Source organism: Solanum verrucosum, unplaced genomic scaffold (assembly GCF_900185275.1).
Source record: "Solanum verrucosum unplaced genomic scaffold, falcon-dt-bn FXZP01000060.1, whole genome shotgun sequence".
Taxonomy (NCBI): Eukaryota; Viridiplantae; Streptophyta; class Magnoliopsida; order Solanales; family Solanaceae; genus Solanum; species Solanum verrucosum.
Genome location: NW_026020129.1, coordinates 11,032,574 through 11,054,636, shown reverse-complemented (window position 1 = coordinate 11,054,636; position 22,063 = coordinate 11,032,574). Strand labels below are relative to the sequence as shown.

Genomic DNA, 22,063 nt, shown 5'->3' with positions numbered 1-22,063 from the left:
TATGATTATAAAATGGAAAATTTAAACTCTTCTCATAATATAGTCGATCAATGATTTACTTGATTAAAGTTGAAACTTTTCGATTTGGAGTTTCAGGAATCAAGTTTGAAAATATAGGATTGAAGTTGCAAATTTCGACTATGAAGTTTTAGAGTTGTATAATTAAATTTAAATCTAGATAACTAGAGTAGATAATATCAAACTTTACACATTTGAACATGAAATTAGATTTGACAATTCTCAATTTCCAATGACGTAAGTAATATATTCTAAATGATGATATCTTTCATCAAGAATTGAATGACATAATCATATACTAAATTTCTAATATTTTAAACAAAATTTCTGATTTCATCGCTATATATTTGAATTTGAACAATTCAAAAGGCTTAAACTTAAAAAAGACTACAAAGCCTAACTTCAAACCTTCAATATCAGCTGGCATATTGAAGTATAGTAAATGACTAAAGGCTATTATTACAATTTAAAATTCAGCTACATTGGCAATAATAAATACTTTTTAGAAAATTAGATATTATACTTCAACTTTTTAATTCTTTTTTGGGCTTTTTATGAATAATGGGCCCATTATTGGGTAAGGCTTGAAGTTACTTTGTTGGCCCAATTAGATCGATTATCTTTGGGCCCATAAAAACAGAACTTCCAAGTGATCCATATGGCCCAATATATTTAATGGGCGGTGCAAAACTTTGATAATGACATTTAACTGTAAATTGATTTGCTGAAAATATTTCACTATGCATAACACTATTTGATTTTAAACGGAAGCGTTAACGTAACTGATAAAGTTATTGTCATGTGATTAGGAGAAGATTACGTGTTTAAGCTTTGGAAATAACATTTTGCAGAAATCCAGAATAATACCGCATACAATAGACTTTTATGGTTTGGACCTTTTTCTGCGTAGCAAAAGTTTAACACATCGGACTGTCTTTTCCCCCTTATGAAAAATGTATCAACCACTATTTGATTTTGACATTTGTTGATAGTGCAAATGTCGTATACATGTCTAGTGTAAATTGACCGATTTGAAACAAATTAGTTATTTGTCTTTTTCATATACAAAATGTTAGCTACATACAATTACATATAACTTTTAAATAACCAAGTCGTGCAAAAATACTTACCATTATCAAAAAGAAAGTAATCGTAAACTTAGTCAAGTCAATAAATCATATTTTTAGTAGAGAAGAAGATCCCTCTACGAAATATCGATAATGATCTAATAATCTAAAAAAAATTCGATACGAAATAAATGTATTAGCTATTCAATGCGTAACATATATAATGATGTGGAAAGAGTAGTCAGCAAATTGGCAGGATGTATAGATAACAAAATGGAAATTATGTGACTGTTTTGCCTTTTAGCTAAATTTAGACAAATGTTAGTCATTAACAATTTAGTTATACTAAATTAACTTATATGCCTCTCTTTCTTTATTTTGTTTGTTTGTTTTACCTCTTTTCGGATTTAACACCGTCCATTTTTCTTGAGTAGTACACCTCAAGAAAAATACTAATTTAATTAATTTATATTTATATTAAATTTAAAATTTCTTGTTATAAATAGAAGAATTTCGTTCATCCTAATATATACTGTGACTTCTTCTTTTTCAGATCTGTTAAAATTAAAGAATTAGACATATAATTTGTTTGATCAATTTTTTGGAAAGTCGAGAGTTTTTATTTGCGTATTTTTATCTATTGTTTTTAAAAAACTGTTTGTTTTTTGAAAAGTCAGATTTTTAAAAGTGTTTGGGTGAAGTTATAAGGGGAGAAAAAAATATGTTTTTAACATTGATTAGTCAAACATAAATTACGATTATTTAAAAGTATTATTTTTTTTTTTGAAAAAATAAAAAAACAAAATAATTGTTGGAATATTCACATGGCATATGTCGAATGTGGTAACTGCTACTGCCGACAGATAAATCACATACTACATGTGAACTATACAACATATTATTGTACTTAAATCTGTTTAATTTTACTCAGCCTCAACAGGTCGACTTTCCGATGCGAATCTAAATTTATACAGATATCAAATACATTGAGCAGAAAACAAGAAAAAATTGTAGGGACTTTACCCTTATTTTGCTCTCAAAGAGTGCTTTGTCACACATTGAAGATATAAATCGTATTAGACAGATCCGATACAACAAGCTCGATTGAAAATCGTTGCTCCAAGCTTAACCAACTAAGAAAGAACCAAGTGGGATTCAATCTATAGTCTCGGTAATGGGATACTTCTACTACACCAACTCAATCACCCTTGCAGATTGCGAATCGTTCAACCATAATAAAACAAGATATATAAAGAACAGATCTTTCAATATATCTATCAATCAACTACGTCTCAATCCCAAACTAGTTGAAATCGATTATGGTGTGCTAAAACAAGACTCAAATGCTGATAGTTATTATTATACAAAGAAAAGAAATGAAAGAACAAATGAAATACTACTATATGCTTAAATTAAAAAGGCTATATTATTCATCAACTTTCTTAGATTTTCTTTTTTTTTATCTAACTACTGACTCATTGAAACTCCAATTACATTCTGAAACTTAAAAGTTAGACAATATAAACATTATAATCCCCTCTAATAGCCCTAGAACTATACGTTGAATCATCCCTTCGAAGACTCGATGGATTCCATACACGATGCAGCAACTGGAACGCAGCGACTATGACGATATTATGCAGTTGAAGTAGCCTTCAGTGACAGTTACTAGATTCTGGAGTTCCTTCATAGCCATAGGGATTCTTCTTAGCCCAGTTCCACTGATCCCTACACATCTCTTCGATGCCATATTTCGCCCTGCAAGCAACATAAACCGGAGTGTTTAGAGGCGAATTCAGAATTTAAAGGTAGTACGTGTGTATTGGTGTGTTAGAATCTCAAAAAGCAATGTGAACTACATGACTTACTTCCACTTCAATTCGCGTTCTGCTTTCTCTGTAGCAGCATATACAATTTCAGCATCTCCAGGGCGTCGACCAGACATAACCATTGGAATTTTCTGGAGAAAAAAAGAGTACAGAAATAGGTAAGTAGTGCAACACTAAACACTCACAAGGGTCTTTACAACAACTAAAAGGTTCAATAATTAGCAAAGTCTATTCACAAGGAAGTAGAAAACGAAAAATGAATGTCACTCGGCTATGAGATGGGAAAGAGCTAGGCCATTGTCTTAGCTTTGATAGACAAAGTTACTGTATCTGTACTGGTGGTAGGTACCCGGACGAATTAGTCTGGATGAGTCAAAAGCATGCAAGGGCATCAGTACCCCCAAAAAAGAAGAGAGCTAGCACTAGTAAGAAAACACTAGTAACCACAAATAGCCTCCCGGCTTGAGGGAAATTGTGATTTCCTTTTTCCTCTGCCATTGAGAGGAATTGGATGCAACATTATAATGATACATCTAGGTGGAATGCAATTGAAAACTACCTTTCCAGAAGCCTTCTCAAATGCGGCCACCATTTCAAGGACTGAAGTTCCTTTTCCAGTTCCCAAGTTGTACACTTCACAGCCTAAAAAGATCGATCAAAATCAGCAGAAATAGCAATAGAGCTGTAAAAATGAGCCAACGGAGAACAATACTATAAACTATCACGATAAAAACCCTATATCAAATAGCAAGTACACACCTATGGAAGGATCAGATAGCTTCTGCAAGGCAGCAATGTGTCCATCTGCTAAATCCATAACATGAATGTAATCACGGACCTGAAAAAAACACACGACATGATTATTCTCCAAGGAAAATCTCATAAAAAGGACAGCTTTTTGTCACATTTAGCCAAACTACTAAACAACAGTATTGCTGGACATTGTAAATCATAGGTTGTCATGTAAAAAAGACACCGGAATAAAATGAAAGTTAAAATGTATCTAACACGTAAAGATTTGCTATTGAAAATATAGTCATACCCCTGTACCATCCTTCGTTCCATAATCAGTTCCATAAACTGTCAGCTCTTTTCTTCTGCCAACAGCAACTTGCTGAACAAATGGCATAAGGTTGTTAGGAATTCCTCGCGGATCTTCACCAATTCGACCACTTGGATGAGCACCAACAGGATTAAAGTACCGCAGCAATATGATTTTCCATTCAGAGTCCGCGTTTTGTACATCACGGCATATTTCTTCAATGAAGAGCTGACAATTGAGACTTGTTAGATCATGAACAGATAGAATAAACAGACTATTTTGGACTTCAACAAGTTGAGCGCTAAAAATGCGAGATGAAACAATTGACAATACCTTTGTCCGTCCATAAGGATTTGCAGCACTCAGGGGGAATTCCTCAGTACAAGGAACCACTTTTGGCCAACCATAAACAGTAGCTGACGATGAAAACACAAGCTGGAGAAGCAGAGGAGGAAGCCAGTTAAGGACTTACAAGAAAAGAGACGCATCATAAAAGTTAATCGAAGTGCGAGGAATACCTTTTTGCATCCATGAGCTGCCATGACTTCCAAGAGGGTAATTGTTCCAATAAGGTTGTTGTCATAGTACATCAGAGGCTTCTCAACACTTTCACCAACCGCTTTTAGTCCAGCAAAATGGATAACAGCATCAAATCTACATAAAAAAAGGTAGTTGATGGCAAACCAATGTGTCAAAAGGAAATAAAATTTGAGCAAAGGAGTCAATTATGCTGATTCAGACATTCAACAACTATTCTTCAAAGCTTAGTTTCATGTGAAATAGTCCATAATTCATGCACCGCACGGTCAATAAACCATCATCAGAGTGTACAATATAACTACATTAGATTCAATCCTGAGTAAATTAGAAGAAAAAAAGTGTCTCTTGAAAACCATTAAGACAGATTATTTTTGTTAGAACTTACTTGTTAGACCTGAAAATCTCCTCAACTGCCGGCTTATCACGTAGATCCACCTATAATAATAAGACAAAACAATAGAATTTAGCCACCAACTTAAAGAAATTTAAAAAAGAAAGTAAGAAAAAATCAGCTTAATCCATGTAAAAGTACTGTTACACAGGAGAACCATCATTACATGACAAATAGAGCCATTAAAAGCAAATGTATCCATAGAAGAAAATTTAACTGTGGCCAATAGTTATTACCTCCAAATGAAAAATACCAAATTCAATAGACCACTGAGACTAATTTCCATCAAAATTTCTGGAATTTTAACAGTTACTTTACATATAGAAAGAAAAAACAGAAGTGTATACTTAACCAAAACATTTGTTAAATGGAAAAAGAAGCACATGATAGACCAGCAATAATCATATCAAGAAAGAAACAAGAACAAAGAGATTGACCACATACCAACAGAATACAGATTTCAAACAATTGGAAAACCCCATAAAAATCCAATCTTTACATTAAAATAAAAGAAGCAAAAACTCAAATTCATACAATTCCACCTTATCCACAAAACCCAGAACAGTTCTCAAAAAGAGAAGCAAAAAGAGAGAGAGAGAGAGAGAGGGGCCATGAAAAGGAAAAACAGAAAAAGGGAATATACCAGAAATAACTATTCAACCTATGCTCATGGCATACAATTCAAAAAAGAAAGCAACAGCAACCAAATAAAAATCCAATCTTTGAAACCCAAAACTCAAAATCATACAACAACATACCCCGCATAGTTCCAAAAAGTGGGGTCGGAGAGGGTAAAGGGTACACCTTACCCCTACCTCGAAATAGGGAGGTCGTTTCCAATATACCCTCGACTCAAGGAAACACAGAATCATACAATTCCAAAAACAATCATTCTATTCAAAAAAAGATATAAGTTTCAGAGATTGACCACTTAACCAACAGTATACTGATTCAAAAAAACTGGACAAAACTCCATAAAACCCAAAACTCAAATTCATACAATTCCAGAAATAACCATCCATTCCATCCTCAAAATAAATAGTTTCAGAGATTGACCACATAACAACAGTATACAAAAAAACTCCATAAAAATCCAATCTTTACACCAAAAAATGAAAACCCAAAACTCAAATTCATACAATTCCAGAAACAACCATCCATTCCATCCTCAAAACAAAATAGTAAGTTTCAGAGATTAACCACATAACAACAATATACTGATACAAAAAACCAGACAAAACTCCATAAAAATCCAATCTTTACACTAAAAACAGAAAACCCAAAACTCAAATTCATACAATTCCCCCTTTTCCCAAAAACCCCACAACAATTCTTCACCCAAAACAACAAACAAAAAAAACCCATGTTAAGGAAAAACAGAAAAATGAAATATACCTTGTGAAAAGAGAGATTAGAGCCATATTCACCAGCAATTTCCTTAACCCTTTTCACAGCAATTTCAGAAGAATTATCCAAATTATCAATCACCACAGTCTTATAACCACCAAGCAACAATTGCAACACTGTGTGACTCCCAATATACCCTGCTCCCCCTGTCACAAGTATACTCTTCGACATATTGTACTATAAAACAATTTTTTTTTAAAACTAACCCTTAATTTTATATAACAAGATTTGAGTTTTGGTAAAAAAGAATTCCAAAAATCAAGAAAAAAATCTGATCTTTTCTTTTGTTATTGACAAAGTTTGAAACAAAGACTCCTAAGTCCAAGCTTTTTATAGGTGTATGAAATGAAAAAAAAACAAAAAAAAAAAAACACGGTTATGGGCAAAAAATAATAATGAAAATTTGCACCTTTTTGCCTTTTACTTAATTGGGCTGAAAAGAATTTTCAAGAATTTTTAAGAGGGAGGCTAAGAAGATGAAGAAGTAAAGGGACACGTGGTAGTGTAGGTCAGATGGTGGCTTTGAGAAATTTCAAAGAAAAATATTTTTTTTTTCATTAACTCAATAAAAAAATTACCTTAAATAAATATGGCATATCTTAATAAATTTGATTTTCTACTTGGAACTATTTTTATCCCAATAAAATTTAAAGCAATTGACCATGTGCAAAAATGATAAGTAGTCATTCATTCTTAATAAAAAATTTTGATATTTGAGTACAAAATTGTGTTTGTTAGATAATACTTTACTCCGACAAGAGATTCTTTTGGAGAATTTAAATTTAATGAATATCAAACGGCAGATAAGAATCTCAAAAAATCATTCATTTTTAATCACAAGTTTTGATATTTCGGTACGACATCAAATTTGTTAGGTAATACTTCACTCCAACTAGAGACATTTTGTGAAAATTTAATTTGATCTAATATAAATATCGAACGACAGATAAAAATCTCAAGAAATCATTTATTTTTAATCAGAAGTTTGATATTTGGGTATGAAATCGTGTATGTCAAATAATACTTTACTTCGACAAGAGACTTTTCAAAAGAATATTAATTTAATAAGATTTGATATGAATATCAAACACCAAATAAAAATAAAAATAAAAATATGGGGGATTGTGTCTAGATTAAGGAGGACTCTCTAGATTCTAGTTTAGATTCCTATATGCTCCACAACATCTTTTTCTAATATTGTGAACTCATGATTAACCCCATATTCAAAAATGAATATTCAACTTTTTTTTAGTGTATATTTTATTGCATTTGTGTCAGTTTTCTAAAGTAAAAGTTTTAAAAAATAAGGGTAGATAAATAAATAATAATAATTTTAAAATAATCTTATTTGTCTGCATACTAATTTTTTAATATAATAGAAGTTCGAAGGAATATACAAGATTTATGCAATCTACTTCACAACTTAGTTATTATTATTATTTTTTTATTTTCAAAGTACGTTATTCGATATTTTTATTGAAATGCAAATTTATTTAAGAATAAAATATTTTTAATAATTTATATTCTAAATATTTGGATAAAAATAAAGAAATCATATACAAACCATCATAATTTTTTTTATGTTTCTTAAATGATTTTATTTATTGCAAATCTAAATTTAATCAGAATAAAAAATTAGTTAATTACTAAGCTTTTAGCAAAAAAAAAAAAAAGACGATGCATGCAATTAATCTTAGCTGGTCGAAATTGGTAAATACCAACTGTTTTTTTTTAATGTCCAAGGTTTAGGTAGGTAATTAATTGATTAATATATTAATTAAATATTTGTCTTTATTGTTATTGGTTTTTTCTGTCGCATGTTTTATTTCACCTTGGGAATCGTGAAAATTTATAAATTTTGTTGTATCCTATTGTCCAGTCCCAGAATCTTAATTTTCTGTTAGCAGTTCTTTTGGATCATATTTTATAGCAAAAAAAAAAAAAAAAAAAAGAGTTGTGTGGAAGTTAAAATAAATAAATTATTCTATGTGTTGATTTTCGAGGGGTATGTTTCCTTCTGTTATTTGCTTCCAAATGTATAATAACTAGATTTAAAATTGTATCCTTCTAGATGGCTCGGTTGTTTTGGAGGATAATTATCGACACGAATGATTTTGAATTAATTTCTTCAATACTTTTTAAGTCGAGTTTGTCACATAGATTTATCTAATGTGATTATATTCTCTGTGTGGTTGTAGCCTTGTAGGCTATTACGCACAACTATATAGTTTACATTCTTTGTATGTTTGCAGGCTATTATACCATGCAGGACTAACACAATTTGCACAAAATGCTCACTACAGAGAATTCGACATAGATTATAATGACATCAGGTTATCCTAGGTAAAAAAATAAAGAAATATGAAATTGTTTTTTTCTATTTGTTTCTATAAATGAGTCATAATTGAGGTCATTTAATGTTTTGGTTTAATGCAAATCCTTATCTAATAAAACGCGTAATTTGTTGAAAATTAATGTTTTTTCCTATTAATTACTATATGCAAATCCTATTATCTGCCAAAAGTAGCAAATAATGTATTTTTTTAAATTTTTCCACCAATAGTTCCCTTTCGTATGACATTAATTATTTTGACCAATATGACCTTTTTTGATATTTCGAAATTCAAAAAAAATTAATGAATCACCATATAACCTTACATAAATGATAAGAAATAGAAAAAAAATGCAAGATAAAATTGTCAACTATATATCTAAACTATGCGGAAAGTGTCTTACGCCCTCGTTGAGCTTGTTATTTTCACAAATGGAATCTAGAAGCGATAGTGGGTAACACTCAATCGTACTCCTATAAAAATAAAAAATATATATAATAGTTTCTCGAAAATTTTCTTATTTTCTAGTAGTTTTCTTTTACTTTCCATTTTAGGTTTGGCAGGGTGTACACAATGTGGTCCAATTTGTTGAACAATTTGAGGGTATCACATATCTTTTACATGAATAACAAACAAAGATAATGTTAAAAGGAACTTTATCTTTTTGCTACATCTTCAAACATGACAATCCCACATTAGCTTTATACAAATTATAGAAAAAGAATTATTTATTTTTGGTTTTCACCTGTTCGATATTTATACTGAAACTTCAACTAATTTGGACTCGTGCTGCATAAGACTTATTAAGAAGAATGTGCATGGTGTCTAATTTTATTTACTTACATATATTCAGAACTCGAATTCAAATTTAATAATTAATAATAGAGGAATCATGTCGCTCGAGTCAACTTATTGCAAAATAGCCAAAAGGTTGTGTTGTTGTACTCTACACTAAAAGGGGCAAATTAAAGGGTTCCCCCCTAAATTAAAGGAATGCTTGTTTAAGCCCTAAGTTTTTGAACTTTGATTAAATCTCAATTTTTAATTTTCTAATGACACAATGAATAAACCATATTTCTTCCATTTTAAAGACACGTTCTATTTATTAGCTATATTCTTCAATTTTACTCTCAATATTATATGCATAAAATTCTAAATTACAAACTTCAAAGATCTTAACTTTGTAATTAGTCAAATTTCACTATATAAATTGAAAAGGAAATGGTAATTAATTAACTATTCTTAAAGGGGAGATTTTAGTTGACCAACTAAGATGACCACCTTTACTACATTTCCAAGTGTCAACTTATAAGTGATCATATACATGACTTTAATTAGTCTTCTTGGTTAGCAAAGACTTTTTTTTATGATCCGTCCACTTCTATTTGTCATATTGCGTTTTTCGAAAATTAATTTGACTAATTTTTAAAGTTAAATTAGATTATATTAATTCGATATTTTAAATAAAAGAAATTAGATATTCAAAAACTATACGAAAAGTACTATAAATTGCAATTTTTTTATATATCACTATGATGAAAAAATACATCGTAGAATGTCAGTCAAATTTCTTATCGTTTAACTCTAGAAAAAAAAATCATAACAATTAAAAGTAGACGGAAAGAGTATATTTTAAGTCCTTTCACTATTATTTTTTAAAGGACTTCTTCATTATTGTATTTTTTTCAAACATATTTTGAATTGTTTTACTTGGGTAGACGACTTTTCAGAAACTATCTCTTTTCTTCTATAAGATAGATATAAAATTTGCATATACGCCACTCTCTTTTGACTCTATTTATAAGATTACGTTGGATATATTATTATCGACCGTGTTATATTATAGTAGTATTCTTAAAAGAATTTTTAACACTTTTGGTAGTTGTCAACTGTCATATGGTTGCCACCTTTGCATTAATTATGGCGTAACGTGTTATAACTGAAAAAAACAGTTGGAATTTCTTGAGGATAATGAGTTATCCACCCCTCCACTTTTTGACTAATATAATGTATTAATTTAGTAATATTAGCCACGTGAAATCCACCCACCCTCCCCCACCCCTCTTGGAAAATAAAGTGAAAAAATTCAATTCAAGAAAAGGCAATTTTCTTTTAGTTTGAAGGAATTAGAAAAGGACTTGGTCATACATGTAAAATAAATGGCGCAACAATATGCGTTGTCCCTATTCTTTTTTAAAAATATAAATAAAATTTAGTCCGATTAATTTGAACTCACATCACGTATGATGCAATAAAGGATAAGTATTTTGTTACAATAAACTTCTCCATTGTAAATTTGAATAATAGGATATGAATGCAAGTTTGAGTTAATTTTCACACTTTGGGTAAACCAGATTTTAGACAAGTCTCGTTTTATGAGTTAACTTTTAAAATTGAATTAGACTCAAATACTTAATTCTCATATTGATAGTTAGATTTAGGTCCATCTCATATTGGCTTTGGATATTGACTTACCCTTTAGCGCGGATAATTATTTAGGGATAGAAGGGTCTTATGTTATCCTCACTTTATAAAATAAATTTTGAGGTTGACTTAGATCCAAATCGATTTGTCTTGTTTTTGTTTTTAAACAGAGTGGTATTAATTTGTTTCCACTACATGGTGTTGTGACAAAATTCCTAATAGTATCAATTCTGCAACAACACAACATGTCATTTTTGATACTACAAAAGATATCTAACTAATAAAAAAGACTAAATAGAAACAAAGCATTTGAAGATATGTTAGACAAACTATCAATTACTAAAATACAAGTCTCAAGCCTTAGGTTTTGGCCTAACGATAGGAAATTCTAATGAAAAATCCATCTCTTCCACCACCTTTGCTTGAAAAATGTCATCCACACCATTTTTGACGGTAAAGGTAAGATAATAGATAAAATCACTACAACCACCTCCATTCACCTTCAACATTTTATCGACCTCGAAGCACGTGCCCTAGAAAACCAGAGAGATTATTTTCTTTGTTAGTATAAGAAAACGAAGAAAATGGACAAACTTGAAAGACTGAAAAGTGCATACATTATCATCATTGTATAGCTTAAGTGCCTTTGAAGCATAGTCCTTCAATTTGTTATAATTCTCGGGATCATCCAAATAGTATGGCAGGGGAAAGACGGTCGTCATCCAACACCGTCCAGGAAAATCTTGGATATCAAATCCCTACCAAAGTACAATGAAGCCAATAAGACCACTAATATACAGGGACAAACAACTCAGTCAAGGAATACGAATCACCCTACCTGGAGTTTATGTCAAAGATATGAATGGGAAACTAGTTGTGGACTTAGCCCCTCTCAAGATGAATCAAATACAAGATAACTTCAATGAGATGGATATGAATAACTTGGTGTAAGATTAACAAGGAGCAGTCTCTATTCTTAGTGAACATGTAGATACTATCAACAAGGATATTCAATATGCAACAAAAAAACATGATCTCTCCCCCTAGAGGAACAAAAGTGAAAAAAAGGGAGAACAAGAATTATCAAACAAATATAGACAGGTTGTTTACAAGGTAAGCCTAGAGACACAAAATCCCCTCCCCCTATCAGTTTTAATGATTAGAGCAATCATTTGGAACATTAGGGGTACGAAATCTAAAGGATCTTTTGAAAGACTCTAGAGTTTAATCAAGCTCCACGAAATCAATTTCATAGCTTTACAAGAGTGTTTTCTCCATCCTTCACAAAATGATGAATTAAAGGCTAGTCATGACTAGCTTTGATCATGCACTGTCCAATATCAATAGAAAGATTTGGTGTTTTGGGAATGTTTCCTTAAATTGGGATCTTATAGACCATCATAGACATTCAAGATTAACACTCTGGGTGATACAAAGTACATTTGGGTCACAACTGTTTTTGCTAAAAGCAATTACTGCAGGAGAAGAAGTCTGCGTTCAGGTCATAGTTGTTAATGGCCAGTGGGCAGTTCTTGCAGACTTTAATAGTATCTTATCGGCTGATGAAAAGAAAGGAGGGTTACCTCATACCCATGCCAAAAGTATTGATTTTATTAATTGCTTAAATGATTGTCACCTTATATACATCAACTTCTGTGACAATCTTTTTATACTTGGTGTAATGGTAGAAGAAGAGGAAGAGGAATTTGCAAAAGATTGGATAGAGTTGTTACTAATGAAGAGTGGGCTACCAGATTTCCTATTACTAGAGTATATCACTTACCTTAAACTGGATCATATCAGAATAATCTTCTACTTCAGAGTGACAAGGAAAATTCTAACTGTATCAAATATTCTAGATTCTTGAATTTCTAGACAGAACACGTTAGCTTTCTTGATATTGTTAAAGAAGCTTGGAGTAATGAGATTCAAGGAAACCCCATGTGGATCCTTCAGAATAAGCTTAAAATGTTGTCAAGAACTCAATATGAAACTGTTACTCTGATGATAACAGAATCATGCTTCATAAAGCCCAAGCCAAGTACATAAAGTGGTTGAAAGTTCATGAGAGTATTTTGAAATAAAAAGCCAGAATTAAATGGGATGAAGAAGGGGATACCAATTCTAAATATTGTTATAGTGTCATCAAAAGAAAAAGACGACAGTCTCAGATCCTCAGAATCAAAGACTCCTCAGGCACATGGATTAATAACAGTGATCAAATTGCCCAATCTGCAATCAACTACTTCAGTGACATGTTCTCTCAATCAGATTTTGTTGGTGAAAGCAATATGAGGCATTTGGAGAGCAAAGCAACTGATTTGGATAATGAAGCGTTAGAAACTATTCCAACAGAGAATGCAATAAGAGATGCCATAGTTGCTACGAATCCTAACAGCTCAGCTGGGCCGGATGGTTGCACTGGTCATTTCTTTCAGAAAACATGGGATATTATCAAAAGTTCAAAACTTATATGGTTTGAGTATGTGAAGCCCTTCTTCGCAGGTTCCAATCTGCCTACTCATACATGTCTGGTTCTTATTCCTAAAGTTAATAATTTTTCTCAGCTCACTTCTCTCAAAGATCATACCCCATTCTTCCTAGATTGATCTTTGACAATCAATTGGGTGGGATTCATTAAGGTCATTGAGAACATCCTATTGGCAGAGACGGCATCAAAGGTGGTGAACATACAATGTTGTTATGACTGGGGTTGAGGAAGGCTAAAGTGTACACAGAGGCTATTTCCGATAGACCAATTAATTATAAGCTAATTTATGCAAATAAAGATCAAATTAGCTAAAAGCACAACGAACGAAACCATTTAGAATTGTTAAGCATAGATTATGCAAAAGACACACTCCATTGCTAAGGTCATTACACTGTTTTCTGTAAGAATGCTAATTTAACTCCAAACATCATACAGAAATTAGTCATAGAGCAATTTAAAATAAAATAAAATGGTTTTACCTCGCTCTCCTTGATCTGTTTGTAGTACTTGTCCCAAAGAGGCTTATCCATCTTCCCGTTTGGGTAATCTGGACAATAATCCTCCTCTGAATCATAGGTACAACAAACCCTTACTATCGGGGAAAGATCCTCATCGGACTCAGGGAAATCCGTGATTTCAGGATCGTAACCTGTGCCATTCATATCCTCATCGAATTTATCTTTCTCTTGCACCAGACACTCTTTTACGTCGGAGATTTCATCATCTCCGATCTTAAGTTTCTTTTGAGCCTGAAAATTCTCATCATATCCTTCCTTCTTCACCAGTTTTTCCATGAATACTGCCGTCGGAGAATTCATCTCTCACAAATCCTAAAATTGGAAAGAGGATCAAATTGGGCCGGAATATGTAGCCCTTCCTATCCTTATTACATTACGTTAAGTATTAGGTCTTTAAAAATAATTCGGGATTAAATAATTAATAGTACTAAGTATAAAATATAAAAAAAGTAAAATATTTTTACTTGATTTTTTGAAATAGTGAATAAATAAAATACCTACAAGTTACAATTAACTCAAAAAACAATTATGTACTCCTCCAGAAGCCTCATGTACATATTTTCACGGCTTCTATGAATTATTAACACTCTAATTGGATGGTTGCTAAATATTTATTTTTATAATGTATCGTATTGTTTTAATGAATATAATATTTGGGTAGACTGTATCTTTAATCGTCATTACATAGTGTCACATATTGAGCGATAAATCTAAAAAAAAAGTAGGTACACCAAAGTTCTACACCGAAAAAATTAGATAAAAGATAAAATAAATTAAATAATAAATAATAAAGACGTGGTTAGTACTTTTACTGTCCAAATTAGTTTGGAAATATATATTATTGAGACTAATAATAATACATATTGCATGTTCTTCACTAAATAAAACTCAACACCATCTTCTTTTCCATACCCTACGATCAACATTGCATGCATGGCTTCTTTTCCCCCTTTTGCTTTATGTTTCTCTATTTCTTCAGTTTCGCTCTGGGTAGGGCCCATGTATATTTCCTATATATATTTTAACATGTGAGTCAAAAAAAAAAAAAAAATAAAATATATATATATAGTAGGTATCAATCATGAGTTAGTTAAAACAATGAAATATAAAAAAAAATATACCTTCCCACGATGATCCCTAAGACTAGGAACAAAAGGTGCACCACAAGTAATTGGTTGCCCCCGAAGTAGTGTTGCTATTTTCCTCTTATTGGTATCCTTTAATCTGTCAAATCCTTTTATCTTGAAAATTTTCTACAAATGATAAAATAAAATATATTAATCAGAACATAAATTCTATATCAAAATTAATTAGTAGACTCAACAGAGTTTTATCACATAAAAAAATCACTCAACTTTTATTTTACTCCAAAAAAGTATATATACTATGAAAATTGAGTGACGTTATGTGATCCATTGGAATATTAGTACTCACTCTGTCTCAATTTATGTGTTCATTTGTTTGACTGAGAATTTGCGTAAATCTTTAAATTTTTAAAAATGAAATCTATATATTTGTAAACTAGGTAAAAAAAAATAAAATACTATAAGTCACAGTAATTGAAATTCAAAATGCTTAAAAGATCACTTACGATAAAAGATAAAAAAGAGGCTTTTGTTTAAATATCGAAATCGGAAAAACGTCACAGAACGGAAGGAATAGTACTATAGTACTGAACAATACGTACCACTCCAGGTGATGGTCCCTTGCAGTCACCTCTTTGTTCAGTAAATGGATATTGCGTTTCTTCAACGATTCCAAAATCAGTAGCAAACTCGTAGGCCTTCGTACAGGATAATGGAAAACACTGTTTCGGTCCCAAATCCGCAAACCATGAAGGTTTTTTATAGCGAGTGAATATGCAATCAACAAGTTGTTGCTTCGATAATGGTATTGTTTCTTTGTTCTTAAAAGCATGAGCTGCAGCAATCGCTTCTGTAGATGCAAAAGCCCAGCAACAAGCTGTAGATCGGAGAAGAAAAACCCATAAATAATGAAACCAAGTAAAACTGAAAATAAAAAATAAAATAAAATTACACCTACAGCAATGTCCTTGATGATCCACCCCGAGAAGACATTGTTTTCCAACCAAGGTAAATCTACTCTGAAATATATATACACAACATTGTTAAAGTTGGAAGAAATTACACTATCAAAAAAGCAATAATCATACATTTGTCTTGAAGAAAAGGTCTTCCACCAAGTGTTCATCTTCAGGTTTTGAACAGCTTGGTCGTCGGGAATGCTGAGCCGTTCTTCCGGCATCTTTCCGGTGGACTGACAACTCGACATTTGAAGGAAAAAAATTGAAGATCGATAGCTTGGAGAAGACGAACAAAAAGAGAGTGTGAGAATTGTTCACTGCATAACTACCTATTTGTACAACAGAATATAGGTATTGAGGTAAAATAAAAAAGCAAAATATAATTAAATATTTTGAACTGTCAATTATTATGACTTATACTACTTTTTATATAGTTTATAAATATATAAAAAAAATAAATTGAAGATTCCATAAGTGAATTTATGTTCAAACTTAAATCGTTTAACTCCCAAATAACAAAAAATGTCAACACAAAATATTACACTACTACTGTACTATGACACATTATACTAATACTTTCAGGAAAAATAGCACTTTTTTTTTTAGATTTCAAGATTCAAACAAGTTTATTTTTTATCGTAAGTTTTTCATAGATCTTTTAATCATTTTGAATTATTAATTATTGTGACTTATTATAGTACTTTTTACGTAATTTACAAATATATAAATTTCATTTAAAAAAAATTAAAGATTCCTTGCACAAATTCTCGGTCAAATTTAAACAGTTTAATTCTCGAAAAACAAAAAAGTCACATAAATTAGGACATAGAGAGCGGTTATAATAGTAGTTAAAAAAGATAAATATATATAAAAATGAAATTTCAATCAATATCAAAATTCAGAAATCATATCTTAATCTAATAAATTAAGAAATTATAAAATGGAGGTGCGGGGAATCGAACCCCGTGCCTCTCGCATGCGAAGCGAGCGCTCTACCATATGAGCTACACCCCCTTTTGCCTATTGATATTAGTCAAAATAATAATGATATTAGTCAGAGCTACTCTTGTTCAAGAAGAGTCAATTATCACCCTTTTGCTCGTTGAAAAATTACAATATACTAAGATTCTTAACTTATTTGTGTATTCACTTATAGTAAAAAAAAATTGAGTTCAACTCCTCGAAATCAACCCAACTGATGATAAATGCAATTATTGATCGTAACTAATTACTCCTATTATATATTTCCTAATTGATTTATGAATTATGATTATGTCATATGGTTAATTGGTTATAGTAATACTTCAATCATCAGTGTTTTAAATCCTTCCTTTCCATAAATATTGAGAGAATATCGACCAAGTAATATACAAAACTTGCTAAAAGAGACGCATACGACAGTATATTTTTCCGTTGTCTACATTTAAGTGTTTCGCTTATCGTTTTTTCCACCACATTATTATATATAACTTTGGGTTTCAAATATGCAGATTATACTAAAATTCGATAAGTTAAAATGAACTAAATAGATTGTGATTGAACCGCTCAAATTTTATTTAGCTGAGATGAATTGGATCAAAATATACTAAACAATGAGCTATAGTCCAATCTCGTCAAAGAATCAAACATCATAAATCTTCTTATATTATCAAATGTCGTAAGTGGTTTTTTCCCCAAAGCCATACCAAATGCAACACATGCCCTATTGAATATTTTATGTTTTCAGATTCATGCACTACATTTAACAATAATATCATAGTTTTATTATGTTATGCATCTATTTATTGGACGTAAACATTCAACACAGTAAGCTTCTACCCAAAATCCTCCCCTCCCTGCTTTTTAAGCCACTTGGGTTATCTAACTAAAGAAAAATAGTGTTCTTCTTAAGAATAGGCATAGAGAGCTTTTTGCAGGGAAACTTGCAAGAACAAACGAAAGTTTAACTCCGAAAGAAGTACTTCATTACACATCCCACCAATAGTGGCAATAGATCATTGCATTGGAACAAGAAAAATGAAATTCAATGTTTCAATACATATTATTGTGGTGGTTTTAAATAGTATACTAAATGTAAAGTTGCTACTCGCCTTAGGAAAAAATGGTATTATTTTGATTTATGAGTTGCTACCCCTCATGCCTATCTAATGGCAAATTAATTAGATTAATGCAAAGAGTACATTCACTTAGTTATCACCATATAGCCACTTCTCAGAGTTGCTGGTGTACTTAACCAACTCCTCTGGTTTAAACCATAGGTTGATTTCATCCTTTGCGGTCTCGGGGCCATCGCTGCCATGGATGATGTTCCTGTATAGCAGATTGTGTTAAAACTCATATTTATGCAATCATACAAGCAGAATGACTCGTTTGAGATTGATGCGTAGTTATATCTTGTATATTACTACCTTCCGACTACAACAGCTAAATCGCCTCTGATGGTTCCAGGTTCAGATTTCTGTGGATCAGTGGCTCCAATAAGCTTCCTTCCATATCTGATTACACCTTCACCTTCCCAAACCTGAAGAAAAGTGTATGGAGTTACTCATACTGAAGTAGTTTGGACAAAGAGATAAAATGGCACTTGACTAGTAAAATCCTCTTACTTACCATTGCTAAGACAGGGCCAGAGCTAAGGAAATCGCACAAACCGTTAAAGAATGGTCTCTCACTCAAGTCATGATAGTGCTTCTTTGCAAATTCCTTTGAAGGAATCACAACTTTGATTGCAACCAGCTTGAAGCCCTTGCGCTCAAAGCGTGATACGATTTCTGAAATCTGAAATGAAACAAAAATTTATCAGCCAACCGTAAAAGAGAATACATTTCCCATCAAGCATCCAGATAAAATATTAAAATGCAAAGTAACTTCAGCTGCCTCTTCAACTAAGGGATTGGTGGGTGGGAGCACATTATTGGAAGATCATATAAATAAAAGAAGTAGCAACAGAAACCATTATCGTACCAGGCCCCTCTGTACTCCATCTGGCTTGATGGCGATAAAGGTGCGCTCCATCTTGAAAAATACAAACATATCATATATGTTATTAAAAAGAATGAAAATGATAATAAAATGGATAATATAACATCTCAATCTAGAGGAAGGCTGAGAATACGATACCTCAGCAGCATGTGCTTCTTGCTCCTGGAGCATGTAAGCTAAACAATAAAGAGAGGGAAAAGATGAAATTAGAATACAAATAACTATTTCCTTGAACAAGGAAACAAAGGCAGGACAAGTTATAACTTTTGTCCGAGAGAAATGGAATGAAATGCTCAATTATGAGCACAAGTACAGCAAACCTTTTCACCCCATACCATGCAAGAGCATAGACTATTTGTTATAGAAGAAGTTCCGGATGCCATAATGCTAATGTTAAGCAAGAGACAAGGCTCCTCTTCCTCTGATGGGTATAGGAAAAGGGGAAATGGGGGACGGGATTTCAAGGTGGAGAATCAAATCCTCACCAACAAGGTGAAAGTTCAGTAACCAACTGAACTATACGAGCCACAGAAAACTATTTCTTTAAGTAGAGGTGGAGGTAGTTAACCTTTCATACATTCATCGAGTTTTGCTTTCATCCAAAAGAAAAATATAAGCTGGCAGTAGTAGCAAGTATTTCTGGCGCCTCATATAGGAGGACATGCGGTTTTAATGCAACTCTTGTTTTGAGCATCCTAGTAAAAGGCTTAAATGTAGACACCTAAATGCCAGTAACTATATGAAAAGGTACAAAGCAGAAGCTTCCTCAAAGAATCAAATTTCGCCACAAGAGGCTTTCAGAGAGGAGCATGCAACAAGTCCATGAGAAATAAACTTGAACAAACCTGCTGCAGGAAGGGCAAGGACACCAGAAATCCAAGCTCTAGATGCATTTCCAGATTCACTCCTGCCATATGAGGCTAGAGAAGGCACCACTCCTCTCAAAGAAACTGTGGCAGCTGCAGCTGCTGCTCGTCCTCCTGCAACAAAGAGAACTCAGAAATCAGCATTTTCAATATAACCAAACATAGATGATCTTTAAACATATATGACACATAAGGCATTCCCAACAAGAAACCAAGCATATAAGAAAACGGATTATTTTCAATGAGCAAAGCTAGAACAAGTACCTCACATTAGTCATACATATCGTGTGAAGAAAATCCATGATTTGGAGGAACACCACATATAATATGTACATACTTTAACTATGCAACTTAATTCTTATATACATAAATCTAGTCCAAGTTTGAGGTGCAAATGCTGGAACCGCAGTACATTGAGGTCAAAAGGTAATCTTTCTTAAACCACAAAGATAAAGGTCAAAATGTGTAGTAACCACAATTCATTTGGAACACATGTACTAATTCATAGACTCCTTAATTCCAAAGCAGCAGTAACAGAAGCAAAAATTCAAATCCACATACCAAAAAGTCAAACACCGGGACCAAAAAATGAAAATCAAAACATTACTATGAGTCGAACATAAATAAATTACTAGGCAGACTTCAAAACAATCACTTCCTCTACGGCAAAACTAACCGCACATTATTATTCTAAAGTCAAATACTTTATTCTTCCATTACCAGATATTTAACATTTTTAAAATATTACGGAACATTTACCAAAAAAAATCAGATTTATGGTACCTTTTTTTAGCTAATTTCTGAAAATATACAAGTTTTACACCAAAAATCATATGCTTTTAGGACTTTCTAAAAGAATATTGGAATATCAAGCTTAAAGCTCAAAACTTCACCCTTTTTTTTTAATTATAACCAGCTCAAAACTTCATAAAATAAATACAATAGCAATTACAAATCATTATTCTTTCCAAAATGGAGTCTCAAGCTAAAAGCTCAAAACTTCACAACATTTTTTTTATAATTAACCAGCTAAACCTTCATCAATTAAAAACTATAACAATAACAAATTTCAGCTTATAATCTACATCAGTAATGAAAAATTTACCAGAAAAAGCATGAGAACTCTGCTCGTGAACAAATGACATTGTTATAAAGAGATTTGACTATACATAAGTGTTAGTAACAAAGATCATATGCTAAAAAAGCTCAAACATTCATTAATTTGTTTTGATAACCTGAGCTCAAATATTCATCAATTAAAAACTATAGCAATTACAAATCTCAGCTATATAATTCACATCAGGAAGAAATAAAATGATTTGTTTGTAGTATAACTATAGTGTTCGAGTCAGTTTGTGATAAAAATGAAAATTATACCTGAAAAAGCACGAGAAGTCTGCTTAGATGAAGCAGAAAGGAGTGACTTAGCTGCTCGTGAAGCAGATCTGCAAATCTGAGAATTCATCTCTAAGCTTTTTAGAGAGAGAAAGTAAAAAAATGTGTGAAGTGATAGAGAGAGAAAGAGAGTGAGAAATTGAGTGAAACTAACATAGATTATATATGTGAGGTTCCCAATGAAGTCGCGCGTGATCACACCCACATTTAGGACGCGTGAGAGAGAAAGATTTAAGGATTCGGGCTGGGCCAAACCCTAAAGCCCAAGTTTTATTGGGCTGAATAGTCGATTCATAACACAAAACGGGTTAAACCGAATCTGATTCGTTAACTTTCCCAATTGTTACGTCGTGGTTTACATGTTTATTTACGGAGAATATTAAAAACTCAGTTGATTGACTATTTCAACTTCTATTTTATTAGTAAGGATTCGATTTCACACATTGTAACTTTTTTCTTATTGGGCTAGAAAATGCTAGTATTCACTAAATACAAATCCCGAATTTTAGTTAGAAAAATCGAAATTGATTTCATAGAGTTACACTCTTTAACAAATGATTATATCAATGAGTGGTAACATTAATCTTAACACCTTTTTTATAGTATAATTAGATTGTCATTACTTGAAGGGGTCTAATGGTTCTGAAAGGAGCAATCATTTTTGAATGATTGTTGATTTAAAAGCTATAATGACATATTTGGTGATTTCTTTAACA

At 31.9% G+C, this 22,063-nt stretch overlaps 3 protein-coding genes and 1 non-coding gene across 4 annotated transcripts; all 4 read right to left on the bottom strand.

Annotated features, from left to right (window-relative positions):
- Window positions 1-2,335: 2,335 nt before the first annotated feature.
- Window positions 2,336-6,575, bottom strand: LOC125827034 (UDP-glucose 4-epimerase GEPI48). The gene is made up of 9 exons (XM_049506391.1): window positions 6,283-6,575; window positions 4,882-4,931; window positions 4,475-4,610; window positions 4,290-4,391; window positions 3,957-4,184; window positions 3,674-3,752; window positions 3,474-3,556; window positions 2,954-3,045; window positions 2,336-2,843 (listed from the first exon to the last, which is right to left on the bottom strand). The coding sequence occupies exons 1-9, from the start codon at window positions 6,463-6,465 to the stop codon at window positions 2,741-2,743; spliced, it is 1,056 nt and encodes a 351-aa protein (XP_049362348.1). The 5' UTR covers window positions 6,466-6,575; the 3' UTR covers window positions 2,336-2,740.
- Window positions 6,576-11,297: 4,722 nt separating this feature from the next.
- On the bottom strand, window positions 11,298-14,447 carry LOC125827037 (uncharacterized). Its single transcript, XM_049506394.1, has 3 exons — window positions 14,022-14,447; window positions 11,669-11,809; window positions 11,298-11,584 (listed from the first exon to the last, which is right to left on the bottom strand). Exons 1-3 carry the CDS (start codon window positions 14,358-14,360, stop codon window positions 11,405-11,407), a joined length of 660 nt encoding a protein of 219 aa, XP_049362351.1. The 5' UTR covers window positions 14,361-14,447; the 3' UTR covers window positions 11,298-11,404.
- Window positions 14,448-17,045: 2,598 nt separating this feature from the next.
- TRNAA-CGC (transfer RNA alanine (anticodon CGC)) lies at window positions 17,046-17,118 on the bottom strand. The gene has a single exon. It is a non-coding gene; the product is annotated as a tRNA-Ala (tRNA).
- A 927-nt stretch (window positions 17,119-18,045) lies between these two features.
- LOC125827036 (nucleoside diphosphate kinase 3-like) lies at window positions 18,046-21,478 on the bottom strand. The gene is made up of 7 exons (XM_049506393.1): window positions 21,330-21,478; window positions 19,932-20,066; window positions 19,225-19,262; window positions 19,069-19,119; window positions 18,715-18,882; window positions 18,513-18,625; window positions 18,046-18,414 (listed from the first exon to the last, which is right to left on the bottom strand). The coding sequence occupies exons 1-7, from the start codon at window positions 21,415-21,417 to the stop codon at window positions 18,291-18,293; spliced, it is 717 nt and encodes a 238-aa protein (XP_049362350.1). The 5' UTR covers window positions 21,418-21,478; the 3' UTR covers window positions 18,046-18,290.
- Between the last annotated feature and the right edge of the window lie 585 nt (window positions 21,479-22,063).